General features: G+C 39.3%; 1 protein-coding gene across 1 annotated transcript in view; it reads left to right on the forward strand.

The window, feature by feature from the left end:
- Positions 1 to 16157, forward strand: part of PIWIL2 (piwi like RNA-mediated gene silencing 2) — a 140694-nt gene extending 124537 nt beyond the window's left edge. Inside the window, exons 21-23 of the mRNA XM_004460246.5 lie at positions 14530 to 14783; positions 15216 to 15323; positions 15899 to 16157. Of these exons, the coding sequence (XP_004460303.2) occupies positions 14530 to 14783; positions 15216 to 15323; positions 15899 to 16055 (519 nt within the window). The 3' untranslated portion in view covers positions 16056 to 16157. The remainder of the gene's footprint in view (positions 1 to 14529; positions 14784 to 15215; positions 15324 to 15898) is intronic.
- Positions 16158 to 19224: the final 3067 nt, after the last annotated feature.

A 19224-nucleotide genomic window follows, 5' to 3' on the forward strand; every position in this document is an offset into this window, starting at 1 on the left:
CTTTCCGGAATGTTTTGTAGAATTCACCTGTGAAGCCGTCTGGCCCTGGGCTCTTCTTAGTTGGGAGATTTTTAATGACTGATTCTATCTCTTTGCTTGTGATTGGTTTGTTAAGATCATCAATTTCTTCTTTCGTCAGTATGGGCTGCTTATGTATTTCTAGGAATTTGTCCATTTCCTCTAAATTGTCATTTTTGTTGGAATATAGTTTTTCAAAGTATCCTCTTATGGTAGTCTTTATTTCTGTGGGGTCAGTGGTGATATCACCTTTCTCATTTCTTATTTTGTGTATTTGCATCTTTTCTCTTTTTTTCTTTGTTAGTCTCGCTAAAGGTTTGTCAATTTTGTTGATCTTCTCAAAAAACCAGCTCTTGGTCTTGTTTATTTTTTCAAGTGCTTTCTTATTTTCTATTTCATTTAGTTCTGCTCTTATCTTTGTTATTTCCTTCCTTCTTCTTCCTGTTGGGTTACTTTGTTGTTGTTTTTCTAATTCCTTCAAATGTGCAGTTAATTCTTCAATTTCTGCTCTTTCTTCTTTTTTGATATATGAATTTATGGCTATAAATTTCCCTCTCAGTACCCGCTTTTGCTGCATCCCATAAATTTTGGTATGTTGTGTTATCATTATCATTTGTTTCAAGGTAGTCATTGATTTCTTTTGAGATTTCCTCTTTGACCCACTGTTTTTCTAAGAGTGTGCTGTTTAATTTCCAAATTGTCATGTGAAGTCTGGGTCTCTGTTCCTTGCAAATTTCCAGCTTGACTCCACTGTGGTCAGAAATATTGTTTTGTATGATTTCGATCTTTCTGAATTCATTAAGCCTTTCTTTGTGGCCTAGCATATGGTCAATCTTGGAGAATGTTCCATGTGCGCTTGAGAAAAATGTATATCCTGCTGTGTTTGGGTGTAATGATCTATATATGTCTATTAGATCCAGCTCTTCTAATATACTGTTCAAATGTTTTCTTTCTTTAGTGATTCTCTTTTGAGATGTTCTGTCCAGAGTTGATAGTGGTGTATTAAAATCCCCCACTATAATTGTAGATGCATCTATTCTTTCACTTAGTTTTTCCAGCGTTTGCCTCACATATTTAGAGGCGCCCTTGTTAGGAGCATAAATATTTATGATTGTTCGATCTTCTTGACAAATTGTCCCTTTCACTAAAATATAGTATCCTTCTTTGTCTCTCACAATTGTTTCGCATTTAAAGTCTATTTTGTCTGATATTAATATAGCTACTCCTGCCTTTTTTTGGTTGTTGTTTGCTTGTATGATTGTTTTCCAGCCCTTCACTTTCAACCTCCATGAGTCTCTGGGTCTAAGATGTGTCTCTTGTAGGCAGCATATAGATGGGTCGTATTTCCTTATCCAGTGTCCCAGTCTGAATCTTTTGATAGGTGAGTTTAATCCGTTGACATTCAGTGTTATTACGTTTAGAGAGTTATTTATGGTTGCCATATTTTGGTTGGATTTGTGTTTGTTATATTTTGTTTGTATTATTTTATTTTCCCCTTCTATTTTTGTCTTTCTTGTTGTTTTTACACTCTCCTCCATCTCTGACTGTCCTGTTTTTTCCTTTCTTCCTGCAGAATTCCCTTAAGAATTTCTTGAAGGGGAGGTTTCTTGTTGATATACTCTTTCAGTTTCTGTTTATCTGTGAATATTTTGAACTCTCCATCATTTTTGAATGCTAGTTTAGCTGGATAGAGTATTCTTGGTTGGAGATTTTTTTCCTTTAGTACCTTGACTATATCATACCACTGCCTTCTTGCCTCCATCGTTTCAGATGAGAAATCAGCACTTAATCTTATGGAGTTTCCCTTGTATGTGATGGTTTTCTTTTCTCTTGCTGCTTTTAGAATTTTTTCTTTGTCTTGAGCATTGGATAATTTGACAAGTATATGTCTTGGGGTGGGCCTGTTGGGGTTTATGACCAGTGGAGTGCGCTGTGCTTCTTGGATATGTACATCTGTCTCTTTCAGTAGATTTGGGAAGTTCTCATTCATTATTTCCTGCAACACTCCTTCTGACCCCTTTCCCTTCTCTTCTCCTTCTGGAATGCCTATAATACGTATGTTTGAGCGTTTTGCGTTATCATTCAGGTCCCTAAGTCCTATCTGGATTTTTTCTACCTTTTTATTGACCACTTCTACTATCTGTTTGATTTCCAATGCACTGTCTTCCACATCACTAATTCTCTGCTCTGCCTCTTCTAGTCTGCTGATATTTGCTGCAAGTGTATTTTTGATTTCTTGAATTGTGGTGTTCATTTCCATCATATCTGTTATTTTTTTGCGCATGTCTGCAATTTCCCCTCCAAGTGTTGTCTTCACGCTGTTAACCTCTTTCATTACTTCATCAAATTTGTCGGTGATAAGTGTTCTGAGATCTTTCATTGCTTGTGCGAAGTCCTGCCCCCCTTCCTGATTTTCAGTTTGTTGATTGGATTCAGCCATGTTTTCCTGATTACTGGTTTGGTTTGTAGATTTTTGTTGCTGTCTTGTCAACATTTTTTCTTGACGGGTTTAATCAGTTCCTTAGCTTCTTTGTCTAGTCGTGGAGATTAATTAGTTGTTGTTATTGCGTAAGTGTTATATCTTCTCTTTGTCACTTTGTTCTTCTTATTCCAATTTCTTATTGCTAGTTAAGCTCAGTTTAAAGGAAAGTATTAGTGCTGGGGAAAGTCAATTGTGTAAGGAAGGAAAAAGTGTGAAGTAGTATTGGTGATATATGTTTACAAAGCAACAATATGAGTTCTGGGAGGATGGAGGTTAGATCATGTAAATTGTGTAGAGTTATAGTAGTAGGAAAGTTCCTATAATGAGGTAGACGACTGAATATGGGAGGAATGTGGTACGTACTAAGAGGCTATGGTTTTCGTGAGAGAGGGAAAGAGAAAAGAAAGGTAATAGTTTCAGGGACGAATACCAGATGGAAAACTAAACAAAGGTATTAGAAATTAAGAGTTAGACACTTTGTGGATCAAAGAAAGGGAGATGGAATATAGGAGAGATAGCAGATGGTGGAGGATATCAAGTTGTAGGGGAAAGGGGATAGTGTAGATAGGCTAAATCTATTCACAGAGAAATGAGGCAGTGGAGGGTGAGGAAACCCAGCAAATGTGAGGTATTTCCTGTAGGACCTATTGTATTGTTAAGGTAAGATAGTGTAAGAAGAATATTGGGGACAAGAATGAGAGGATTGAAAAAAAAAAAAAGAACAACAAGAACAACAACAACAACAAAAAATAAAATAAATTAAAAAAATAAAAAAATATAAAAATAAACCAAAGAACAGAAACCCCGCCGCCAGGCTCGGCTGGGCTCAGCTGGGCTCCGGTCCCCCGCCCGCCGCCCGCCGCAGCTCGGCTGTGCTTGGCTTCCCCTCCCGCCGCGGCTCGGCTGGGCTCGGCTGGGCTCGGCTTTCCCGCCCGCCGCCCGGCGCGGCGCAGCGGGGCTCGGCTCTCCCGCCCGCCGTCCGCCGCGGTGCTAGCTGCCTCGGCTCCGCCTACCCAAGGAGGGAGTCCTCCACACGTAGCTGGGATCTCCGTGTATATTTCACAGATGGATCCTCTCTGTTACCTTCCCTCCATATCGATGTCCAGACACCTCCGGACCAGGAAAAATCCCGAAACAGCCGGTCCCAAAGAGTCTCCGACGCCTCCCAGCCGATTCCCTCCAGGAGCTAGTAACCGGGAAGTTCACTCAGCCGCCATCTTGCCTCCCCCTCCTGAAAAGTCCCAAATTATATCTTATAGACCAGTCCTTTCTGTTACCTTCCCACCAAATCGATGTCCAGACACTTCCTGCCCTGAAAAAATCCTGAAAAAGCCTGGTCCCGGAGAACCTCCAGCGGTGCCCAGCTGCCTCTTCCCAGGAGAGACGGCAAGGCAAGCTCACTCAGCCACCATCTTGCCGGAAGTCCAATAATCAGTTTGTTCTTTAAAAAATTATAGTTTTACATTTTTTAAACTAAAATTGTTTTACATTTTTAAAAAGCAGATGCATTTTCTGTTTGCATTCAGTTTATTGTGATATGTATTACTCTCTGGAAAGTTCTATTTGTGAGGAAATGAGAATTTTAAAAGGCAAATAAGAGTGGTAGTAGTATTATGAAAATAGTTTTGATCTTTTGGCTCCCTAAAAGTCTCTCACGGACCGCTGGGAAGGGTCCTCAGAGCACACTTTGACAACCACTGCTCTAGCCCGTACTTTTCATCTGAGCTCCTAGACTACATTTCAAACTGCTTAGTTGACCTCTCTACTTGGGTACTTATAGGCCACTCAAACCTAATATGTAAGTCTGAGCATCAGTGTTTCCTTCCACTGAGGTGTGAAAATAAAAAGCAAGGTACATTCTTAGTATCTGCCTTTGCCTAATCTCTCATGGAAAATTAATTGCCAGATGTTAGTTGGTCTGTTACCTGCCCTGTGTTTTAAGGAGTTTTAACCCACATCTGGTTAGCACAGTCTCTCTTGCTGTTGATACAGCTGTGAATATGGCAGCCTTGGGACTAGACAAGTTTAGCTGGTGTTTGACTCTGGAACAAGGAGGGAGTGGACCAGATACCACCTTTGGAGTAAGAAGTTCCAGATAACCTCTAGATTTGATGAAACTGTGTGGGTTCTTCATATCAGTTCTTCCATCACTTCCCTATTCTCAGCAGAAATGGGGGAGGTTGGGGTAGAGAATTAACCCTGAGCAGATGATTATTGGTTTGTGGGGATCTTCCAGGCCTCTGTCTGTGCCACCTACACTCACCATTTGCTGAAATTGTGTTTGACCTCGTCTTCCTTCCCCTTCCCCTTCAGTGGGTTTATAGGAAAACCACATAAGAAATTGTGTTCCTATATACCCCCCTGTTAACACTTCGCTTTAGTGTGATACCTTTGTTACAATTGATGAAAGAATATTAAAATTGTACTATTAACTATAGTCCACCCATGTGGTGAGCTGGCCCATGCACAGTGCTGATGCGCACAAGGAGTGCCGTGCCATGCGGGGATGTCCCCTGCGTGGGTGAACCCCACGCACAGAGTATGCCCTGTAAGGAGAGCCACCCAGCACAAAAAAAGTGCAGCCTGCCACGGAGAGCTGATGCAGCAAGATGACTCAACAAAAAGACACATATTCCTGGTGCCACTGACAAGAGTATAAGTGGACACAGAAGAACACACAGCGAATGGACACAGAGAGCAGACAACTGGCCGGGGGGAAAGGGTGGGAAAAGGGAGAGAAATAAATAAATCTTTAAAAAGAAGAATAGTTTTCCAATCCATTTGCATGACTGTCCCTCCATTTGTTTAGATCTTCTTTGATCTCTTTTAGCAAAATTCTGTCATTTTCCAGGTTCAGGTTATTTGCATCTTTGGTTAAATTTATTCCTAGATATTTGATTCTTTTAGTTGCTATGGTAAATGGAATTTTTTTCATGATTCCCTCAGCTTGATAATTATTAGTGTACAGAAACACTACTGATTTTTGCTTGTTGATCTTGTGCCCTGCCACTTTGCTGACTTATTAGCTCTAGTCGCTTTGTTATATGTTTTTCAGGATTTTTTACATACAGTATCATGTCATCTGCAAATAGTGAAAGTTTTATTTCTTCCTTTCCAATGTGGGTGTCTTTTATTATCTTTTTCTTGCCTATCCACTCTGGCTAGAACTTTCAGTACCATCTTGAAGAACAGTGTTGATAGTGGGCCTCCTTGTCTTGTTCTTGACCTTGGAGAGAAAGCTTTGAGGTTTTCACCATTGAATATGATTTTACCTCTAGAAGTAATATAATCAATGCCCCTTATCATGTTAAGGAAGTTTCTGTCTCTTGCTAGTGTTCTAAGTGTTTTTTGTTTGTTTTTTAATCAAGAAAGGATGCTGGATTTTGTCAAATGCCTTTTCTTTGTCAATTGAGATGATCCTGTATTTTTCCCTTTTGTTTTGTTAATGTGGTATATTACATTAGTTGATTCTTAACGTTGAACCACCCATGCATACCTGGAATAAAACCCATTTGATCATGGTATGTAATTATTTTAATATGTTGTTGGATTGGATTTGCTGCAATTTTGTTGAGGACCTTTGCATCTATATTCATAAGAGATACTGATCTGTAATTTTCTTTTCTTGTAGTATCTTTACCTAGCTTTGGTATGAGGGTGCCACTGGCCTCATAGAATGAGTGGGGTAGCGTTCCCCATCTGTTCACGATTTTGGAAGAGTTTGAGCAGGATTGCTGCCCTAGCCTGGTTTCTAGCCTCACCTCTGGCAGGGAAGAAACTGGGGGGACCTGCACCAGCCTGCTGCAATCAGCTCAGCGATAGGTTGGCTGGAAGGGAAGGCAAAACAGAACTTTATGAAATAAAGAGACAGAGACAAGAGAGAGGAGATAAAGGTGGGACCAGGGGACTCACAGCTTCTGGAACTGAGAGTCTCGACCCTCGTTTCTACCTTGTATTTATTGAAACTACCAAGCAGCTGTTTGTTGTTAGAACTGCACCATCATCTATAATAGGGAACAACTGCAACATCTAACAACTGCAACATTACAATAGAAAAGGTGTAACATTTACAATAAGGAACAAGTAAGCCAGTTTCCCACAACATTTCCCCCTTTTTGTTTTTACGTCTAGGGGGTCACACAAAAACTAGATATATTTCAATAAGTGTTCTGCTAGATAAAATGCTTTTCCAGTGCTTTGCAACGTCTAACTTATGACTAGGAAGTCCTGAACCAGCAGCTGACCAGAAACATCAATGTCCTGACCCATAAGGTGTTGGTTCACTGATTATCAAAGCTTCCTGCATGATTTTTTCACTTTTAGGTTTGAACAATACTCATTAAATTGTTTCTGAATACATTCAACAGGGTCTATTTCTATATCACTTACAGTTAATCAAATCACTTAAGTACTCAATATGTTTCATTATTAAAGTTCTGATTAGTATTCAAGCATTTTATTCTTAATCCGTAACTACTGTAGATTATACAACAACAAACAATAAGAATTCCAACCAGCAGACATTTAATGAAGACTCATTTCACATGGGCTTAAAATTCCCAACTGACAAGGCTATATAGACCAGTACTCAATATTAGTGCTGGCCACATCCAATTCACAGGCTTAGTCATTGCAAACTCCACTAATGTGAGAAAACATTGTATTTATCAATTACAGCAGAGAATATAGCTCTGTCTTACCCAACTGAACAACATTTAAGAATATGATCGAGCAGGAGGAACCTTACAGCTTGTCCCAATTGTTTGCCTTTTCTAGGCCCTTAAAATACCACTGTCCCTGATGTTTTTTAGTAGGGTCACTGCCACAGATTTCTTCTATGCAGCCAGATTCATTGCCATCAGGCCAGGGCAGAAAGTCTTGAAGAACTGCACAAGTCCATTGCTGACCTTTTCACACAGTTTTTGTACTTTTTATGTTCATTCAGACTTGTTTTACTTTTACAAAACACATTAAGTCACTGAATATTATCACAATACTTTCACAACTTGCTATGTGCATACTCGTTCTGTCCTGCATATCTACATATTAACCATTTTGTTTTTAGGACAAAATACACCTTATAACATTTTGTTTAGCATTCCCATAAACTTTTTACCTTTTTAAATATTTGCTTGACTTTTACATCTTTCATTTTATCCTTTCTCTTTTTTCCCCCTCTTCCTTTCTTCCTTTTTCTCTCTCTCTTCCTACCTTCCTCTCTCTCTCTTCCTTCCTCTTTTGCATTCCTTCCTTCCTTTCTCTTTTCTTCCTTCCTTTCTCTTTTCTTCCTTTCTCTTTTCTTCCTTTCTTTTTTCCTTCCTTTCTCTTTTCCTTCCTCTTTTGCATTCCTTCCTTCCTTTCTCTTTTCCTTCCTTCCTTTTTTCCTTCCTTCCTTTCTCTTTTATCTTTTCCTTCCTTTCTCTCTCTCTTTTCCTTCCTTTCTCTTTTTCCTTCCTGTTTCTTTCTTTTTCGAACAATCCCACACTGAAACAATTACAACACACACTGACATTGAACAAACACAAACGCAGTTCCAAGTCTTTTAATCTAGAATTTCTTCATTGCTTCCTTTTATAATTCAACATTTCTTTTCCAGTTTTCCTCCTCTCAGTTACTTTCTTAATCTCTTTCTGTCCCCAAGCCATACTTGCTTTATGATGCTGTGCTTGAACAAGTTCTATAGCTGAGATAACTTTGATGTAAAGCCATTCTAGTCTTTGGACTGAGACCAACCTTGCAGTTTCCAGCGTCTGTCTCTCCATCTGCATGACCAGAGGTTCACAAAAGTTCCACAGGAGCTTATTGTTGTCTCTTGGCACTCATGGTATGGCTCCATCCGTCAAGCTGGCACCCACACAGGAAGCAAAACCTCGAGGACTTCAAAGGCTTTCCAAACCACTCGGGGCTCTGCACCGTTACACCAGCTTCAGTTTCGCTTGAGGCGATCCTTCTTCCCTTCCGGTCGCTGTTGCTGTGAGCTCTCTTCCCTTCGGGCCCGGTGTTGGGCACCTGTTGCTGAGATCAGCTCAGTGATAGGTTGGCTCAAAGGGAAGGCAATACAGAACTTACAGAAGTAAAGGGCAGAGAGGGAGAGACACAAGAGAGGAGATAAAAGTAGGGTCAGGGGACTCATAGCTTCTGGAACTGAGAGCCTTGACCCTAGTTTTATTGGAAACTACTAAGCAGCTGTTCGCTCTTAGAACTGCAACATCATCTATAATAGGGAACAATTGCAACATCTACAATAGACGAGGTGTAACATTTACAATAAGGAACAGGTAGGCTGGTTTCTCACAACACCAGCCTCTCCAGGCAACTGTAATAGCTTTTGGCTTGCATAGACTAGATTGTTGGGCACTCATGTGGCTACGTACCTGCCCCTAATAGGACAGAAGTGGGTGGCATTGTTCTGTCAGACTTCCTGGGCAACTGCAGGCACTTTTGGCCCAGATGGACTAGACTGTTGGACACACCTGTGGCTCAGTCCCCACCCCGGGACAGCTTTGTCAGTCCCTCTGGGCAACTGCAGTCAGTTTTGGCCTGTAAAACTTATTTTACTGCCCATACCTGTGGCTCCATCCTCTCCCCAGGCAGGGGAGGAAAGGGTGTGGAGCGTCATCAATCTCTCTGGGCAACTAGAGATAGTTTTGGATGACTGTACACAGCTGTGGCTCTGTCCCTACCCCTGGCAGGGAAGAAAGATGAGAGAAGCTTCATCAGTCCCTGGGGCAACATGGGAAGCTTCAGCCTCACAGCTTACAGTACCAGCCACATCCTCAGCTCCTACTCTGTCACTGGCAAGGGAGGAAAGGCAAGAAACATATGAAAAAGCTGAAAAAATTCAGATGGGCTAAAATACAAGCCAACGTAAAGTTCCAAAATAAGTTCAACCAAGTCTCAAAGAGGGGCTGTAGCACAAATCCAATCAAATAGAAAGCCATAGACTAGAGAGAGAAACTGAGCCCAGAATAAATCCATCAAGTAAATCAGATGCCAAGACACCAGCAAAAAAACTATAAGCCATACAAAGAAGCAGGAAGATATAGCCCAATCAAAGGAAGAAACTGAACCTCCAGATGATATAAAGAAGTTGAGACAATTAATTACATATGTTCAAACAATCTTCTTAACAAATTAAATGAGATGGCTAAAGAGATTAAGGCCATTAAGATACTGGGTGAGCAGAAAAAAGAATTTGAAAGCATACATTGGAAAATAGTAGATCTTATGGGAATGAAAGTCACAATAAAAATTTAATTTTTTTAATAAATAAAAAATTTTAAAAATACACTGGAGGCATTTAACAGCAGATTTGAAGAGGCAGAGGATCAGTGAATATGGAGACAGGGCCTCTGAAGTGAACACATGAATAACAGATAAAAGAATGGAAAAAAATTGAACAGGGTCCCAGGGAACTAGATGACAGCAAGAGACATGCAAACATATGTGTCATGGGTGTCTCAGAAGGAGACAGGAAAAGGGGCAGAAGGAATATTGCAGAAAATAATGGTAGAAAGTTTCCCAGCTCTATTGAAGGAAATAGATATCCATGTCCAAGAAGCACAATGTACTCCCATCCAAATAAATCCTAATAGACCTATTTTGAGACATACTAATCAGAATGTCAAATGCCAAAGATAGAGAATCCTAAGAGCAAGAGAAAAGTGATGCATCATATACAAAGGATGCCCAGTAAGATTAAATGCTGATTTATCATCAGAAACCATGGAGGCAAGGAGACAGTGGTATGACATATTTAGGGTACTGCCAGAGAAAACCTGCCAAGAATCTTATATCTGAAAAGATTGTCTTTGAAAAATGAGGGCAAGTTTAGATTATTCACAGAAACTGAGTTTGTGATCAGGAGACTGGCTTTGCAGGAAACACTAGGGATCTGAAAAGAAATGACAAGAGAGAGAAAGGCTTAGAAGAGAGTCTAGAAATGAAGATTATAGCAGTAAAAGTAACAAAGTGTAAAAAGTGGTGAAAGTAAGATATGACAGATAAAACCCAAATGTCAAAGTGGGTGAAGTAAGAACTGCCATTACAGTATTAATTGGATGTTAATGGATTCAACTTCATGATCAAAGATGCAAACTGGTAGAAGGGATAAGAAAATATGATCCATTTCTTTGCTGTCTACAAGAGACTCACTTCAGACCCAGGTTCACAAATATATCCAAAGTGAGAGGCTAAAAAAGATATTTTATGCATGCACTAACAACGAAAAAATACGGAGTAGCAATACTTATATCAGATGCAATAGACTTTAAAAGCAAAGCTGTTATTAGAGACAAGGAAGGACATTATATATTTAAGAGGCAATTCATCAGGAGGAAGTCATCATAAATGTGTATGCAACTAACAAGGGTACTCCAAATTACATGAGGCAAATACTGGGAAAACTGAAGGGAGAAATGCATGTCTCTACAATAATAGTTGGAGACTTCAATATACAACTTCCTTTATTGGATAGATCATCTGGGCAGAGGATTGATAAAGAAACAGGGAGCTTGAATAATATGATAAATGAACTAAACCTAAAATAAGGCATATACAGAACATTGCATCCCAAAAGAGAAAGATATACATCCTTCTCAAGTGTTCATGGATCTTTCTCCAGGATAGACCATATGCTGGGTCACAAAACAGATATTAATAAATTTAGAAAGATCAGAATTATGCAGAGCACTTTCTTTGATCATAATGGAACGAAGCTGGAAATCAGCAACAAGCAGAAAATGGAAAATCCACAAATAAATGGAAATTACGCAACACACTCGTCAACAGTTGGTCTAAGAAGAAATTGTAAGAAAAATCAGTAAATATCTTGAGATGAATGACAATGAAAACACAACATGTCATACCTATGGGATGACATAGCAAAGGCAGTGCTGAGAGGGAAATTTTTAGTCCTCAGTGCTTAAAGTGAAAAAAGAAGAAAGAGCTAAAATCAAAGCCCTAATCACTGAGCTGGAGGGACTCAAAAAAGAACAGCAAACTTCCCAAAGCAAGCAGAAGGAATGAAATAACAGAGATCAGACCAGAAATAAATGAAACTGAGAATAAAAAATCAAGAGAGAGGCGGATGTGGCTCAGGTGATTGTCGCCTGCCTACTGTATGGGTTTGATTCCCAAGGCCTCCTGGTGAGAGCAAGCTGGCCCATGTGGAGTGCTGGCCCACGCTGGAATGCCACCCCATGCAGGAGTGCTCCCCTGCATGGGAATGCCACCAAGCGCAGGAAAGCCGCCTTGCGCACAAGTGCTGGCCAACATGGAGAGCTAGTGCAGCAAGATGACGCAACAAGAGACACGGAGGAGAGAAAATAAGAAGATGTAGCGGAACGGAGTTGAGGTGGTGCAAGAGAGTAATTGCTTCTCTCCCACTCCAGAAGGTCCTAGGATTGGTTCTTGGAGCCACCTAATGAGAACAGAAGCAGTCACAGAAGAACACACAGCAAATGGACACAGAGAGCAGACAACAGGGGAATTGGAAGAGGGGGCGAGAAATAAGTCTTTAAAAAAAAAATTTATTATTCATCATGACCAAGTGGCTTTTATCCCAGGTAAATGTGCAAGGTGTTACTCAACACCAAAAAATCACTCAGTGTAATACATCACATTAGTAAATCGAAGAAGAAAAATCCCCTGATATCTTGATTGATGCAGAAAAGGTATTTGACAAAATCCAGCATCCTTTCTTGATGAAAACAGTCCAAAAGTTAGGATTTGAAGGAAATTTTCTCAACATGATAAAAAGCATCTATGAAAAACCTACAGCTAACATTGTATTCAGTGGTGACAAAGATTACGCACTGAGATCGGGCATAAGACAGGGATGCCCACTGGCACCAGTTATTCAGTGTAGTGCTAGAGTTTCTAGCTAATAAATAAAAGGCTTCTGAATTAGAAAGGAAGAAGTAAAACTTTTGTTATTTGCAGAAGAAACGATCCTATACCCAGAAAGTCCTGAAAAATCTACAACAGAGCTACTAGAGCTAATAAGTTCAGCAGAGTCGCAGTATACAAGATTAATATGCAAAAATCAGCATTTCTTGGGAGCAGATGTGGCTCAAGTAGTTGAGCTTCCACCTCCCCCATGGGAAGTGTCTGGGGTTTGGTTCCTGGTGCCTCCAGAAAAAAAAAAAACAAAAAAAAACAAGAAGCAAAACAAAAAAAAAACCCAGCTTGGGAAAGTCGATGTGGCTCAGTGGTTGAGCGACCAGCTTCTCATCTATGAGGTCCCTGGGTTCAATCCTTGACTCCCAGAACCTTAAAAAAAAAAACCCAGTATTTCTATATACTGGTAATGAGCAATCTGGGGAGGCAATCAGGAAAAACAATTCCATTTACAATAGTGTCTAAAAAATCATATATTTAGGAATAAACTTAACCAAGAACATAAAGGACCTGTACTCAGAAAAGTATATCATACATTTCTAAAAGAAATGAAGGAAGACCTAAATAAATAGAACAACATTCCATGTTCATGGATTGGAAGAGTAAATATCATTAAGATGTCAGTTCTACCTAAATTATTATAGATTCATTGTAATCCCAACAAAAATTCCAATAGCCTTTTTTAAAGAAATGGAAAAGCCCATTATCATATTTATTTAGAAGGGTAAGGGGCCCAGAATAGCCAGAAAGATCTTAAAAGGAATAATAAAGTTGGAGGACTCTTACTTCTGGACTTTAAATCATATTTCCTAGCTACAGTGGTAAAAACAGCATGCTACTGGCATAAAGATCGACTTATAGACCAATGGAACCAAATTGATGGTTCAGAAACAGACTCTCACACCTGATAAAGTGATTTTTGACAAGGCTGGGTCAGAACAGTCTATTCAACAAATGGTGCTGGGAGAAGTGGATCCCCATGTCCAAAAGAAAGAAAGAGGACCCCTGTCTCACAAATTATACAAAAATCAACTCAAAATGGATTAAAGACTTAAATATAAAAGCTAGAACAATAAAACTCCTAGAAGAAAATGTAGGGAAACATCTTCAAGACCTGGTGGTAGGTGGTGGCTTCTTAAACCTTACACCTAAAGCATGAGCAATGAAAGACAAAATGTATAAATGGGATCTCCTCAAACTTAAACATTTTGTGCTTCACAGGACTCTGTTAAGAAGGTGGAAAAGGCAGTCTACTCAAGTGAGAGAAATATTTGGAAACAACAGATTCAATAAGGGTTTGATTTCCATGCTATATAAATAGATCATAAAATTCAACAACAGCAATCCATTTTTATTTTAACTTTTATTATTTTTTTAATTAAAAAATTTTTTTAATCCAATTTTAAAATGGACAAAATACCTCTAGTTTAAAATGGAAGTGAACTTATTTTCTTGAACTATTGAACTTGGACACAATTAGAACATGACTATATTCTCTAAATAGAAAAAGTTATTATTCAAACCAATTTAAGCCATCTGTTAATTTGATTTGGATCTTTGGAAAACTTACCATAGCTGTTTGCTGATTACTAAATAATAGTAAAAATGGTTCTCACTGCACCAGATTGTAGGATTTTATTCAAGGACCCTCTTACTTGTCAGCAACTTTGTATATTGTTGGTATGTAAAAATATGAGAGTGGTGGATCTGTGGCAAAAGTACTTGGTCATGTGTTAGAATTTCTCCATAGTTCACCCTGTTCTTTGCTTAGATAATAATCACTGTTACATCCAAGAAGAATGAAAATTGATTTAGCTCATAATTTTCCTACCATTGCCTTTAACTTTGTTCATATTGTTTGAGGATAAGCTGTATGTACATGACTCATAACTTAATTATTTTGCTTTTATAACACCTTCAATGTACCCAGGTCTCTTTTATTACTATGAGGAATTCTTGAAATGATTAGACACTTTAACCCCCCTGCCCTTCAGACATGACCCAGTTATCTAAGAGACCTACTCCATGTCTCTAGGTCGATGTCTATGTCTCTTTGAGTGAGCCTCTCATTGACTGTGGTCCTTAGCCCCAAGGTCACGTGATTTACTTCATCCAGGGTATCGTTTCAGGTGAACCACTGTCTACCAGAGAAGATAGTGGTGTACCGTGATGGAGTGTCTGATGGTCAACTAAAGACAGTTGCCAGCTATGAGATTCCTCAGCTACAGAAGTGCTTTGAAGCTTTTGAGAATTATCATCCCAAGATGGTGGTGTTTGTAGTTCAGAAGAAGATCAGCACCAACCTGTACCTGGCTGCCCCTGAGCACTTTGTGACTCCCTCCCCTGGGACGGTGGTAGACCATACAATAACAAGTTGCGAGTGGTAAGTGACGAAAAACATGATAGTTGAGGAGGAATTGGTAGAAGTTACTTTTTCTTAGATATTGGCCTGGAGAGATTGCCTAGAGAGGTATGGAATAGAATCTTCAGAGATTATACTATTAAAATAACTAAGCTTTAAAAAAAAATTTAAATAAAAGAAGCAAGTAAAACTTTTCATCTCCTAAGTATAAAACTTTGAACATTATTTTTCTAAGTTAATGGATGCTTAACCTTCTACAATCAGGTAAGGTGGTATTTAGCACCATTCTTAAGGAGCCTATTGCGTCAGGAGACCTGAGTTCTAATTTTCATTGGGCCACTGTATTTTCTGGATCCAGTTTCTTAATCTCCCTGAGGCTTAGGTGTTAAGATCCTTTCCAGCTCTATCTGTGCAACTCAGACCATGTCACTAATGTGTCCTTTTTCCTTCTAGGGTGGACTTCTACCTTCTTGCCCATCATGTACGGCAGGGCTGTGGCATTCCTACGCATTATGTCTGTGTTCTCAACACTGCAAACCTGAACCCTGATCATATGCAGAGGTGATCCCATCAGTAACTTACACTTTTTCACTATCAAATAATTCTGGCCAGCTAGCTAAGATGGAGTCATTGCCCACCCCAGGATTATTTCCCCTTTGAGTTTTTCATGTCTTTCACATTAATGGCATCTTTTGAGCAGTGATTGTTAATCCTAGTTACACATTAAAATTACTTGAGGATCTTAAAAAAAAAAAAAAAACACTTATGTCCAGGCTTCATTCCAATTTATAATCAGGTTTGAGGGCTGCCCAAGCATTAGTATTTTTAAAAACTGCTCCAGATGATTATGACATACAGTCAGGTTTGATAATCAGTGCCTCTGAATTGGATTATAGAACTACTCTGCTGGGATACTGCAGTGCTTTTTGAGGTAAAACATTTTTCTCCTTGTGTTGTTTACCTTACCAATAGTGGAAAACAGAAACAATTCCATTTAAAAATAATGATTTTAAAAAGCCACATCAGTTCTCCAGTAAGCTGAAAGGTGTGCTGTGTAATATACCCATGAATACATAATCACACCCCAATTTGAAGGTGGAAGGTATTAAGGATCATACTTTCTTCTTGGCCTACAGGTTGACTTTCAAACTATGCCACATGTATTGGAATTGGCCTGGTACCATCAGAGTTCCAGCTCCTTGCAAGTATGCCCACAAGCTAGCTTTCTTGTCAGGACAGATCTTGCATCACGAACCAGCCATCCAGCTGTGTGAGAACCTCTTCTTCCTGTGACTGGACAGACAGCCTGGATGGTAGGCTAGGAGAAATTAGATTTCTGAACTCAGCTGTGACTCTTGCAGGACCAACAGAAATTGAAGCGGGAATTTTGTGCTGGTGTTTTTCCTTTCTCCAATCCAGTAGAAATAAGATATGTGTGCCCCTTCTCTCTCTCTTTCTCAAACCTGATACTAAGAAGGAAGTCCTGTTCTATGTATCAGCAGGACATTACCTTGTTGCCTTTGTAGAACAAGTGGAAGTAGTACTGCCGTTGCATAGATGGAGTGGGTGAATATGAGGAAACCTTTAAGAACCTCCAAAGCCAAAATGAGCTGTAGAAACCTCAGAAGCAGCAGTTACACCTCTAAGCTATGCTTACTAAGCTGTTCCATTTCTGGCACTGGAGGTGATAATGAAGTCACACCTCAAGTTTCTTAATGGAGAGAGTTACTTCATTTGGGCAACTGGGAAAGGTAATGAAAAGGCCAGTAAAGCAAAGTTTTTCAAGTAGATAACTGCTATTGCTGGTAGGTGTGAAGCCATATAGTAAAATTGGCTTCTGGCAGTCAGATACTTGCTCATTTAATCTTCCCTGAGGAGTGAGTTGAGGTAGATTTGAAAGTAAGTTGCTAGCTATTCTATGGCCTCTTGAAAGATCCCAAATAGTTTTTTTTCTATATATTTTAGTTTCTTTATAGTGTGCCACATTGATTTCTACCCACAACACACACACGGACACCTACCTTTTTCCTTTTCATTACTGATCTTGGGAAATTTCCATTTTTAAACTAAGAACCAGAACACGTAGAAAAATTTCAGCAGCTAGGAAGGATCAGGATGGGGTGTGGATTTTTATTCAGCCTTTCTCCTAGGTGCTATGTAGCCTTCATTTCTGTTTATTTATGTTCCTAAGTTGAAAATACTCATTTTCCTTGCACAGTGACCTCTTCCTGGCTTTTGGCTTACATTGCCAGGAATTTTTCTGAATCCAAGTCAAGATTTCCAAAAGCTGGCTTTGGAAAACCTGACACTCCTATCAAAGACCAGATTTTACAGTTTAGAAACTTATCACCATGCCTTAGGGTTTCAATATTTTGGGGAAACACTGATTCTTTAATGTTCCCCCCACCCCACCCTCCACCACACCCCCACACCCCCACACCCCTTGGCTTTTAAGTCTTTTTCCAGCTCCTTCAGGCTTGCTTCTATCTCATCTGCTTTACTGGGCTTTAAAAGTCAGTTTTATTTTACCTTTTCAGATTTTATTTATTTGTTTTGGCCTGATGGTAGGGAGGGGATAAAGAGGAACTTCCCATTTTATATAACAGTGTGTGAGAAGAGAAACTTTAACTTAAAACTCCTTAGGAAAAAATAAACAATTTTTGGTTGTTGCAGAGCCTAGCAGAAGTTGAGGAGATATGAGCAGTATTGTTCCTCAAGTACACGTCTGTGTTTATGTGGAGTGCAGGACATAGATACAGTGAGGCTCAGACCTGGAATTTTAAAACCATTGAATCAAACAAATTGAATTACTGGTCTCTGACTTAACAGATCAGTTTTCTAATTCTCTTTGGAAGCATTTTGCATTTCTCTTTTGAAGTTGGATTTCCTAATAGTCTTTTCCCCATATGATCAAAAAAGGCAAATACTTGAATAGAATACAAAAGTTTTTTCTTCACATTTTATTCTTGGTTTTCTTGCCTTGTTTTTGAGTTTTTAATGTCAAATGATTGGACTGTGGGATGGGAATAAACAAAAACAAATTTGTATAAATGTGTAATTGTGTTATTCTATTGGTATAATGCTTTTCCTTCAGAGACCTGCAACACTTGTTAGAATTATTAATTTATTATTCTGTCTGCAAGATTAAGCTCCAGTATTAGTAGTCAAGTAATTGATGGTGAGTTTGGGTAATGTACTTTCTTGGAAAAGACACTAGCAGTATCACTTCTGGGACAGATGAGGCACTTATATTTTGTATGTGTTAGTTTTATTTTTAAAAATCTCTTTTCCAATCAGACCATCATTTTAATTGTCCTAAGAGCCATCCTCTGGCTGTGGCCTTTTATATTCCTTTGTTTTTAAATGCTTGCCTATCCTTACATGTACTTTACAAACTACCTTCCCAGAGCACCCTGGCTACTTGCTTTACCAGTACATCCCTTTAGGACACTATATATTTATTTCTATTTATTTAGAAACTCCATTCTTAAATGATGCCGTACTTCTGTAACTCATTCTAGGAGTAAAGAACATATTTTCTATACAGCGTTACAGAACCATTTTCATTTGGGCAGTATCTGGTTGGTGGGGTGAAAAAGGAAGGAGTTTTAGAAATAAAGAGATGTTTATATTGGAAAACCTTAAAATTTGGGCCTGAAATTCATTTCTGTGATTTGGAATTATTGGAGAAGACCTTATTTTCTTTTTCTGGCTCAATACCTAGTTTTATATGAACTTCTGAGTAACTTTTACTACCTGGACTTACGTTCTTTCTTTAAAAAGTGAGAAAAACAGGGAGACTTCTGACAACATGGCAGACTGAGCCGATCATGCTGACAAAGAAAAACCATTGGCTAAAATAGGGGAAAAAACCCTTTTTATTGTGTAGCTTAATTGGAGTGTGGTTGGAAGTGGGGGAAGGCAGAAAAGGAAGAGAAATATAGAGGTACAACAAAGATAATTAGAGTTTTAATAGTTGATGCTAACACTGCTGCCAGGGTTATGGACAAAATACAGAGGCAAGGGAACTCGGCTTTTTTGTTCCAGATAATGATAGGGGATAAAGTGTCAGACCCTGTGAGGTACAGGGCTACTGGAATTAAGTCTCTCTGACATGAAGACCCAGAGCCTGATGGGACTAGACAATGCCTGCCAACCATGCTAAGGCAGCAGCAAGGACAAGCTTGCTGCTTGACCCAGGGGTATGGGTAGAGGTACAAAGTATCCATGAGAAATCCCCAAGTCTGGGCCACATGCAGGTGCAAGGAGTCTGGATTTATATTGCCAGCATGCTGAAGGACCTCAAGCTGGAAAACTAACATAAAGATTAGCCCAGACTACCCAAAGCCCCAGAGCCCTGAAGCTACAAATGCAAAGTCAGTTTGGATCAAAACACAGTGAGGTATAGATGGGAACTATGGAAGATAAGAGATAGGGAGAAAAGAATGAGAAGGTCCAACAT

This window comes from Dasypus novemcinctus, chromosome 29 (genome assembly GCF_030445035.2).
Source record: "Dasypus novemcinctus isolate mDasNov1 chromosome 29, mDasNov1.1.hap2, whole genome shotgun sequence".
Taxonomy (NCBI): Eukaryota; Metazoa; Chordata; class Mammalia; order Cingulata; family Dasypodidae; genus Dasypus; species Dasypus novemcinctus.